The 10,886-nt window shown below is 48.6% G+C and overlaps 1 protein-coding gene across 1 annotated transcript in view; it reads right to left on the bottom strand.

Moving 5' to 3' along the window:
• Positions 1–7,403: 7,403 nt before the first annotated feature.
• Positions 7,404–10,886, bottom strand: part of LOC134048163 (hydrocephalus-inducing protein homolog) — a 76,679-nt gene continuing 73,196 nt past the window's right edge. The window contains exons 65-68 of the mRNA XM_062499762.1: positions 9,987–10,156; positions 9,377–9,477; positions 8,374–8,506; positions 7,404–7,566 (exon numbers count right to left, since the gene is read on the bottom strand). Coding sequence (XP_062355746.1) covers positions 7,404–7,566; positions 8,374–8,506; positions 9,377–9,477; positions 9,987–10,156 — 567 coding nt within the window. The remainder of the gene's footprint in view (positions 7,567–8,373; positions 8,507–9,376; positions 9,478–9,986; positions 10,157–10,886) is intronic.

Here is a 10,886-nt window from a genome sequence, read left to right as displayed (position 1 = left end):
TCTCCAGAGATAACCAACTGCAGCCCACGGCCTGTCCAGTACCACTGGTCATTCCATTCAGACGGCCAGGTGGGCAGGCTGAGGTATGTGCACCTTTGCCCTCTCCTTGAAGCTCTTCTTCCTGGCGTCCCGTTTGTACTTTTCAAAGAACAAAGCTGTTTGTGCACTGTACTGTAACAGTGGATAACAACTGGACATAGCCAGTAGGACAGCTGGATATACTTTTCAAACTTATTCTTAGTATTCATTGAAGTCTCATCCTTCTGTACACTTCAGCTCTGCTGTAAATTTCAGAGACTTTTTTTTCACAAACTTCTAACAACTTACTCTGGATCTATAATCACTGAGACCAAATTGAGCCAAAATGCCAAGTGGGATTACTCTTTCTCAAAGCCTGCAGTCACACAGAATGAAGCAGTAGATAAATCCTCGTGTGCATCCCCATACACATAATAGTCCAGTTACTGACAATACTACTTACAAAGGGAGATTCAACATGTGCAATAACTTTTTTACTTTTGCTACAAATTGCCTGAAAGAATAAGCTACAAATAATAACTTGAACCTGTTTAAATTCAGGGATGGCATTGCAATACCCTAAAAAATTCTAAGGGTACCTGGTGCTGGTGCAGTATTATAAGAGAACTGTAAGTGTGTATTACTAGTTGTTATTCGTCTTAGGTAAAAATGGCTCAACTCAGCTTTACAAAGCAGGAAACAAGTCATGGAGAGTTGAAATGAAGGAGTTGGGACAGTGTCACCTGTCTGTTTTCTGTGAGAGATGCTCTTAAGCAGTAGCGGTAGTAATGTACTCATCTCCTATAAGTTTGATCCTTGTCAACTACTATCCACCTCTGCAATTTTTTCTGACCTTTTTGTTTTCTCATTTCTGCAGTTGAGTGCCGAAAGGAAACAGAGAACTTAAATGTTACTTCCAAAATATTATGAATTGTTTTCAAAGTAAAAAATACTCAGAGCTTTTAGAAAACGCAACGGAAGGGTTGGAATGCATAAATAGTAGAAGATCTTGAACAGTATTTTTACATTATACTACGTCAGCCAAACAAATGGACAGTAGGGCTTGAGCAACAAGGATATAAATGAAGTTTTGTTAAAAGGGCTTGTTTTGGTCTCTATGTGATAACTGTCATCCCCATGATGGAAATACTTCACAATCCATTTAAATTTTCCTAAGCTGTATTATTTAGCGATCAGCCGTGATTTTTTTAAATTCTGTTGTACCCATCACTGAATCATCTGAGCACAATGTCCGAACAAGACAAACGGCAAAGTAGAAAAGGGCTGCAATAACTGAGCAGCCAACAGGATAAGTCATATTGGCATATATTGGCTTTGCAAAATCCTGTGTGAGTGCTTTCGTTTCTTCTCCTCTTTGGTTTAAAATGCAACACATTCTCATTACTTCTGATGACTCACCTCTGAAAGAAAAGGGCCGTAGATGCTTTTGGCAGGGTAAGTTGCATTTACAAATTGGTTCACCTTGTTGGCAGCAGGACTGCATTTTTTCTTATAAAAGCTGCTCATCAGCTTGAGAGGGGAGAAGGTGCAAAAGGGTGAGAGGGGCTGATGGATCTCTGATGGTCTGAGGATCCAATGGAGCCAAGAGCTGGAAGGTGAAATACCATTTATTGAGTTCAGGGGTCTTTAGGGGAAAGGAATATGTGCCTGAAAGCTCTGTTCTGTCAGCCACATTCACCTAGTCAAAGGGTTTTTTCCTGCACCCGTGTGTGTGGCCAGTGCCACGGGATGGCAGCTCTTTCTGCTGTGGGGGCACTGCAGCCTCCAGCTGCAGAGTATGCAAACTGAGCTGCATTGAAATGTGTTCCCCAGGGCTCAGTGTTGGGGCTGGTCCTGGTTAACACTTTAATCGACGATCTGGATGTGGGGATTGAGAGCAGCCTCAGTAGATCTGCAGGCTCCCGGTTGGGTGGCAGTGTGGATCTGCTGGAGGCCAGGAAGGCTCTGCAGGGAGACTGGGACAGACTCGATCCATGGGCCAAGCACAGAGGCGTGAGGTTCCACGAGGCCAAGTGCCACATCCTGCAGGTCAGCAGTCGCCTCAGCGTGAGCCAAAGCGTGCGCAAGGGGGCAAGAGGCCAATGGCCCCTGGTCTGTATCAGCACCGGTGTGGGCAGCAGGAGCAGGGCAGCGCCTGCCCCTCTGTGCTGGGCACTGGTGAGGCCACACGTCAAGTGCTGTGTCCAGCTCTGGGCCCCTCACTTGGAAAAGGACATGGAGGGGCTGGAGTGTGTCCAGAGAAGGGCAGCAAGGCTCATGAAGGGTTGAGAAAATGTGCTGCGAGGAACAGCTGAGGGAGTTGGGTTTGTTCAGTCTGGAGCAGAGGCTCAGGAGGGGCTCCAGGGCTCTCTCCAACTCCCTGACAGGAGCGTGCAGTGAGGCGGGGCCAGTCTCTTCTGCTGGGCCTGCAGTGAGATCCAGAGGAACTGGCCTCACGCTGAGAGAGGAAATTCAGGTTAGATTTTAGGGAAAAAATAAATTCAGTGTTCAGGTGTTCAGGCCTAGGAACAGGTTGGCCAGGCAGGTGGTGGAGTTGCTATCCCTGGAGGTGTTCAAGAGGCCTCTGGATGTGACACTGGGAAATGGTTCATTGGTTTCGGGTTTGCAGTGGCAGTGCTGGGCTGACCTTGAACTGACGCTCTTCAAGATCTCTTCCACCCCTGACGCTTCTCCCATTCCAAGTGCTTCCCGCCGGGCTGAGGGGAAGGCTCAGTGCGGTCCCGAGTCCGAGGGTGGCCGCGCCCTGAGGCGCTCGGGCGGCGCAGCGGCTGCGGCGGATCCTGAGGGGCCGGGCCGGGCGCCGCCCTCAGATCCCCTCCGCGGGGCTGCCGCTGCCCCTCAGTCCGGGGATCCTTTCCCTCAGCCAGGGGATCCTGTCCCTCATCCTGGTGATCCTGTCCCTTATCCCGGCGGGCAGCACTCGGCAGCGCAGACCCGCCTCTCCTCGGGGTCTGCCCGGAGCCCCCCGCGCCGCCAGATCAAAGGTACCTGAGCCGTGCCCCATTTTCTCCCTCGGGAGTCCCCAGCCCTCCCACAGAAGAATGCAGCTGCCGTTTCATCTTTATAGACTGGTGCCTTCCTGTTCCACCCCCCCCCCCCCCCCCCATTTAATCTTAAAATTTTGATATGTTCTTTTCCTTTTTTATATTCGGGCTGGAGTGCTTGCTAAGGCTTCAAAGTGGAGCTCTGATAATGAGCTGTAAATCACACACGGCTCCTCTGAGGGAGGACGATGGGAGGGAGCTGAAATAGGCCAGGACACCCCCAAGTCCTGCTCACAGCGCAGCGTCCTCACGGCCTCAGCTGCTGCTGTGGGCTTTGGTTTCCATAGGGAGCCAACAATCCACACTTCTCCCCTCCGGGCTTTGGTCCCTGGATTCCAAAGGATGAGTCCCACCGAGGCTGCCTGGTCTAGTGACCGTGCCAGCCATGTGCTCTAGTGCTGCTGAACACACACATTGACAGATCTGCACTTCTGCGGGAATGGCTTTGGAGGTTTGAAGGGATGTTACTGGGTTATTTTCTGTAACTGATGGAGAAGAGGTAATCTGTTGTATATGCAACATTTGCCAGGTGTTTGTTGAAGCAAATCTAGTTGCTTGTCTTCCCACCTTGCCTTGTGATGGGACAACAGAGGTGTGCTATTTGCATCTAATGAATGGAGGCTGCCTTATAAATACTCTTTTGTGTACCTTCTGTAGGTTGGAAAAGTAAAAGATCCAGGAAAGGTCAAGATGTACCCTTGTATACCTACAGTTTTAAACCCCTTGTGCTTCCTATATTGTATAATTGCATAAACGTGTATTAAATTAAACTCTTCTGAAATGCAATTAGCTCCAGAGTGAAGTCTTTTTTACAGCCTTCCTTTTGTTTGGGTGATTTTTGTTGTATTTTAGGCTGGAGGGGTGGTAGCAGTAGGACAAAGAGGTGAGGAAGGCTCGCAAGCTCTTACCTGTTGTGGCAGGGTTGGATTTGCAGGAAAATGAAATGCAAGTCTGTTATCACTTCTGAAAGGCTAAAGGGAGATGAACTCTCTGAATTCTCCCTCTCTAATGGAAGCAGGAAAGGAACAGGGGCTATCAGTAACTCTAAACAGAAAGCAGGGCTGGCTATTTTCATTAAGATGACCATGATACTGCTTTGAGCCTTTGCTCCACTTTGAGAAGGTAAACAAATCCATTATTAAGCTGGATTTGCCACTGATAGGAAGTTTCTACCTGGAGCTAAGTCATTTTTTGAGTAAATGGCATAGGCTACTGTGATGCAGGACTCAGCACTTGGACTTGTTAAACTTCATGTTCTTGGATTCAGCCCCTCTATCCAGCCTGTCCAGGTCCTCCACAGAGCCCTCCTACCCTCCAACAGATGCTCCCAGATTGGTGTCATCTGCCAAATTACAGTCCACTCCCCTCTCATCCCACTTCTTTTTTAGTCCCTTCTTCAACCCCACCCCTCTCCCAGTTCACAGCAACACTGATCAAACCAAACAGAACAAGTCCAAACAATCCAAACAACAACACATAGAATCAACTACTTTCATTCTTTAACCTAATAACCTTTTGGCTTCAGCAAAATAGCGCCTCATCCCTCACAATCCACCCTTTCCTTTTATTCTCCTTTTCTGCTGAAGCCCTTGATTTAATTATCCCGTCTGGCCAGCTGTTGGGGATTGGTTCTTTCCCTTTTCCCTCTGTGGAATTTTCCCCATTGTCATGCTAAGATACCTGTTGGCTGGGCCCTGATGGCAAGGGGGAGGGGAGAGAAGAGGGAAACCCTGCGAGATTCAAAACAGCCAGAAGAGGAAGCGGAAGGCTCTGGCTCGCCCCATTTCCCCAGCAGAGTTTGGACGAGAAGGACGATCGCCGCCTCTGACCCATTCCTGCCTTCCCAGCGGCGGGAGCCATCCTCACTGCTGTCGGACCCTGCACTGCTGCCTTCTCGCTGTAACCTGCCACCATCCAGCACTCTGCTGAGTCGGGACCGACGCCGTGAGCGGAGGGCTCTCTCTCCATCTCTCTCTCCCACCTGGGACAGCGCTGCCATCACCCCCAGCCCTCCTGCAGCTCTGCGGGACCTGCCCGTCCCCAGAGCCGGGAACTGCAGCTCAGGGAAAAGGTGCCTGCAGCCAGAAAGGGACTGGGACTGAGTTACTGTTCTGTTTGTGGGCAATTTCATAGCTGTTGTTGTTCTTGTTTGTCTTGTTAGATATACTAGTAAAGAACTGTTATTCCTACCCCCATATCTTTGTCTGAGAGCTCCCTTAATTTCAAAATCATCATAATCTGCAGGAAGGAAGGAAGGATCATATTTTTCAGTTCAAAGGGAGGCTTCTGCTTTCCTTGGCAAACACCTGTCTTTCAAACCAGGACACCAGCATAAACAGACTGCTTTTGCGATGCAATTACAAATAAGATCGATCGGTCTTTAATTAGTTCCGTGTTAAATTCAGTCTGTTTAAAAGTTCCTGATTTGTCAGTTCACGTTGCTGTCCGTAGTTCTCCTCCAACTCAAGTAAAGTGAGCTGTAGATATACTTGTATGCAGTGCCTCCCATCAGCAGTTCCATCTGCGCCTGCTCGGATGAAGCAAAGCTCAGATTGTAACTGTGGCAACAGAAATGACCTTCCTCATCCATACCTGCTTCCTAAGTTCTGTGCACTAGAACAGCACGCTGTAGGGATATAGAGGTGAAGCACAGAAGCCATGACACTCCACCCAGCAATTTCCAGAGTCTTGGAACATCATTTCCTATTCCTCTTTTGTCAAGGTCTGGTATGATTTCTATTCCCACTGCTCAACACCCGAGCGATTCAGCCCACAGTGGAGCAAAAGTCTCGCTGGTGGCAAATACAGAGGTCAGTCCAGTCTTACCCTTGACTGTTTACTATTAAATCATCTTTTGAAGATTAACTTTCAAGGGTCATTTCCTTGTACCACTGTCCAGGTTTGGGGAGGAGGTTCCACTGGTCCTTTGACTTGAGAGGTGTGAGACCACTCCTTTTCTGCAGTCCTGATAATTGCTTTGAGTTGTTAAAAGTGCCTTAAAGGGATCTTCCCATGCAGGTGTTGAGGTATCATCTTTCCAAGATTTTATTAGAACCAAATCTCCAGGTTCTACCTGGTGTACGTGAAAGTCTGGAGGTGATGCCTGGGGTAACAACCCTTTTCTTTTGAAGTCCGTGAGAGAAAGTGTGATTGCCTGCAAATAGTTTCTGAGATACAAGTCATTAGTTTCAGCCCTTCCTCCCTTCCCAGATAAGGTAACCCAAGTAACATTTCTTAGGGAGAATCTCCTTTGTCCTTTCTTGGAGCAGTTCTGAGCTGTAATAATGCTAATCTGGTTTCAGTCATTAATTTGATAATATGGTTCTTAAGGAAAGCATTCATTCTCTCCACACATCCAGAGCATTGAGGGTGCCATGGGGTATGAAATTTCCAATTTACATCTAATGCAGCACAAGTAAAATGTGTTCCCTTATCTTAGTCCATTCTTTCAATGATCCCATGTCTGGGAATTATTTCTTCTAATAGCATCTTAGCCACTTTGGAGGTAGTTGCAGCTGAAGTAGGAAACCCTTCTACCCAGTGGGCGAGGTGATCAGCTATTACAAGAAGATACTTCCATCTCTGGAGTTTGGGAAACTCAGTGTAATCTATTTGCCTATTTTGAAAGGGTCTAAGGGCTCTTCCCTCACTAGGGTGTATTCTCATCACTTTCTTCTTTCTCTTTGAACAAATCAAGCACTGTTCAGTCACTATTTAGCTACTCTATAGACTCCCTCACAGCAATAAGTGTTTAAGAATTGATGACACAGCGCTCGAGCTCTTCAGCGTATTCCCTGGTGTAGCTTAATTAAAACTTCTCTAGAAATTGCTTTATTCATTATTTGCCTCCCTTCCCTGCCTGGCTGGGACTGGAACTACACCACAGGGAAAGTGCCTGCAGCCAAGCGGAGGCTGTGGGTGGGTATCTGGTTCTGTTTGTTGTTGCTGCCAGTGCTGCTGCTTGTTTGTCTGGTTAGACATCCTAGAAAAGAATTGTTACTCCTTTTCCCGTATCTTTGCTGGAAAGCCTTTTAATTTCAAAGTTAGAATAATGTGGAGGGAAGGGGGTCACATTCTCCATTCCAGAGAGGTCCTGCAGAAACCTGTCTTTCCAAGCAAGACAAGCTGACAATTAACAATTTATTGCCAATTGTTTAATTAAAAATTAGTTAATTAACTTAGGTAATTAAAGATAGGATAAAGGTGTTCACTGGAGCTTGCAAGGGTAGCTGCAGAGGTGTCTGGTGAAGGGTGGAAGAAGCCAGTAGAAGACACGATGTTGCTGGCTCCTGCTGGATGCTGCAGCTAACACAAACGCTGTCACTCAGGTGTTAGTTTCCAGTGCACCTGCTTCTTGGGTCCTTGGCCTTTGTCTGTCTGCCGTAACGCAGAGCGTTTTGGTTTATCAAGACTCTCCTGCTCCTGGGCTCTGCCTTTCACAATCACCTCTACCTTCTTCAGAGCCGGCTTCAGCTTATGAGTCCTAGGAAGAAAGGGACTGGTATTAGTCAGATGAACATTTCCAGCCAGCCACTTTTCTGTCTCCTTGCACTGCACACAGTGTTGCATCCTCTGTCTGTGCAAGCAGTGAGCAGCAAATTAAACAACTGCACTCGCTGCATGGAGGCTGCAGAGGTGCAAGGGCAGCAACATGACCAGCTAAGTGCCTGGGGACCAGCCACAGCACATGGGGTTCCATGTGGAGAAGCAGGCCTTGCTTGTTCCAAAAGGAAGCAGAGCTAGGGACTGGCTGGTCCCCGTATCTCTCGTTACAGATTTTGCAACCCTCCAGGAGCTTAATGTTTCATAGAGTGTCTTTTTGCAGTGTCTCCCTAGCAAGGCCAGATGATGATCTTTCTGTGCTCCTCTGGGTGTTTTGCTGCCTCTCTGGGGCTGCCTGTCTCCAAGCCCACCTCCCCATCCCAGTCAGAGGGACTGAAGGGAGGGTCTTAAGGGATGAACCAGGCTGTGCTTGGTGATGGCCAGCAATAGGACAGGAGGCAATGGGCAGAATCTGAACAGGAAATTCCACTTGAACCTGAGGAAGACCTCCTCTCCTGTGCAGGTGACAGGTTGCCCAGAGAGGCAACAGTGAGGGAGTGTCCCTCACTGGAATTATTCCAGAGCCCTCTGGACCCAACCCTGTGTCATGTGCTCTGGGATGGCCCTGCTTGAGCAGGGAAGTGGGACCAGATGACCTACTGTGGTCCTTTCCATCCCATGCCACCCTGTGACTCAGTGATACCCATCCGAAGCGGGAGTTCTGGGCAAGTGTGTAGACGTTGCCCACCTGAAGAGTATGGTGGTCCTAAACTTCCCCGCGTGCTTTGGGGAGAACAGCACGTGAAAGATCTGCTTTTGGCCAGGAGGGATGATGCCGTGGCAGGGGTTGATGTAGAACAGTGGCAGGTCTTTTTTGTCATCTGGGCAGATTTCCAGGGAGGAACTAACACACTGCAAATAGAGGTGTTTTTGTTTGAAGCGCTGTAGCTTCTTGGAGTGGTCCTTCTGCTTGGGCTGCTGCTGAGAATAATGCTGCTGCTGCTGCTGCTGCTCAGAATCCTGCTGCTGCTGATGCTGCTGCTGCTCAGAATCCTGCTGTTGCTTGGCAAGCTGCCGCAGTCCAGAAGGATGCATCTCAAAAGGATGGTCCTGCTGCCACCAGAAAGGATGCAGCAGCTTTCTGTGATGGCTCAGAGGATTGGAGGAGAGGAACTGACCTGCAGAGAAGAAGAGAACACCTTTCAAAGACCAATCCTATGTTCCCAGCAAATCTGCCTTCTGCTGCAGGTAAGTGGAAGAGATCTGGAATGCACTTGGAACATCTCTAGCCGAGTACTTTCAGCAGGAAATAGAGCATCTGGGAGCAAGGTCTCTGCCTGCAGCACACATTCCTGTGCCAAATGAGAAGAGTTGGTTTTAGACAGTGACTTTACATTTGCCCTGGAGTGGGGAACTGCACACAGACAGTGGCTGCAGGGCAGCTCACTCATTACACCATTGTTTTTCCCAGTCTCAGACTTCTCAAAGAGATGACCTGATGTCCCCTTTCCCAGTCCTGACCCAGCGTGTGGCTCTTCCCAGAGCCTGGCTCAGCTCCTTTGCAGAGCAGAAGGGGCAGAGCAAGAACAGAAGGGGCTGAAAGGCAGAGGGGGACAAGGAGAAAAATCTCCAGCTGCACTTGGGAAGATGCTGATGAAAGTGAACGTGTGGACAAGGATGCAAAAGCAATTCAGGGTCAAGTGGCAGGGTCTGCTCCCCAGGCCCTCAGCCACCAAGTGAAATGCCCTTACGCATCAGAGTGGTTGAGTATGGTTTCTTCACTGCTTTACTATCTGCAGCTTCCATCCAGCTGTATTCCAGGGCTATATTTCCTGTGTTGTGTATCCTGAAACTGAAAAGCAAGAAGGAGGAATAAAAAAACCAAGTCCAATAAATGTAAAGCAAATAGTGCAATAACATTGTCTGATGGACTCCTGGTACCACTTTCTGCTGAGGACCATCTTCTTCTCCAGGCAACTCTACTATGCTCAGACTGCTGTCCTGGGTGGCCCAAAAAGTATTTCCAAGTCTGGAAGTTTAAGAGGAAAGGGCCAACGCGGTGCCCAGGACATTGAAGCTAAGAGGCTTACTCTGCACTTTAGGTCTTGGCTTGACTGCAAACTTATTCTTGAGTAGATGAGGACAAGTGACATGCAGTAAAAACAAACCCATGGCTGGTCTCAGCAGAAAGATATGGCAGCACTGAACCTCTGCTGACCACCGTCTCCTGCTTGGCTTTGTATGCACATAAATGGGCTTGTGCTGGTTTTGGCTGGGGTAGAGTTCTGGGAAGCGGGCACTGGCTCAGCCCTGGCAAAGGCAGCTCCCGCTCACAGGGCCCTGCTGGCCTCCAGCACTCACATGTCTTTCCTTGTCTGGTTGGGCAAGGTATCCTTGAGCTGAACCACTATCAGGTTCCGTTTGAACTCAGTGTAGCCAACAACAGCACTGAGGTACACCTTGGCCTCCTGGATGCTCTCATCCACAATGTAAGCCGGTGCCGGTTCTGGTTCTGGGGCTCTCTGGACCATCTGCAAACAGAGGAGGGAAGAATCACTGAGCAGAGCCCAGAAAGTCAGGCTGACAAGGGAATCTGTTGGCCCCCAAGATCAGCCTCACAGAGGGACTAGAAAGGACCATTCACTTCTACTTTCCTGGAAAGATGACAAGACTGGGACTGATCCGCTACAGTAGTTGTTCCTACCTGTTGATCAAAGCAGTCACTACCACAGCTGTTAATATATCCATGGAGACTATAGCTGCATTCCAGTCCCTGTACTTCAACCTTGTAAGAGGGACTGGCTTTTTTCCTGGTCCCCTACAAATCCAGCAGGTCTCACAATTAGGATTAAGTTTGCCTGCTGGAGCTCTGTGGATGGAGAACCCCAGGACTGAAGACCTCTAGAAAGCGCCTTTTTCTTCTTGTCTTAAGAGCAAGTGCTCTCCAGATGTCATGTGTGGAGCAACAGCCACACTGCTGGGAGCTGGGAGTGGGCACTTTGGGAAGTGAAAGATCTCAGTAGCAAAGTCTCCAACTGCAGATGTGCTGATAGAAAAGAGGATGGTTTAGAGGCCTTAAAATGGTCCAGAAACTCAGACAGGACTTTCACCCAAGATGAGTATGTTTGGTAATAATGACAATAAAAGCAGGAGTCTCTGGAGATGATCCTTCTCCAGACTCCTCCATTCTGTCATACAGTGCCTGGGCTACTCCATGATGAGATATCCCACACAATACAGAGACCACAACCATACTCTGGT

This window comes from Cinclus cinclus, chromosome 11, assembly GCF_963662255.1.
Source record: "Cinclus cinclus chromosome 11, bCinCin1.1, whole genome shotgun sequence".
Taxonomy (NCBI): domain Eukaryota; kingdom Metazoa; phylum Chordata; class Aves; order Passeriformes; family Cinclidae; genus Cinclus; species Cinclus cinclus.
Note: the sequence above shows the minus strand (reverse complement) of the source record. Positions and strands in the feature narration are given on the sequence as shown.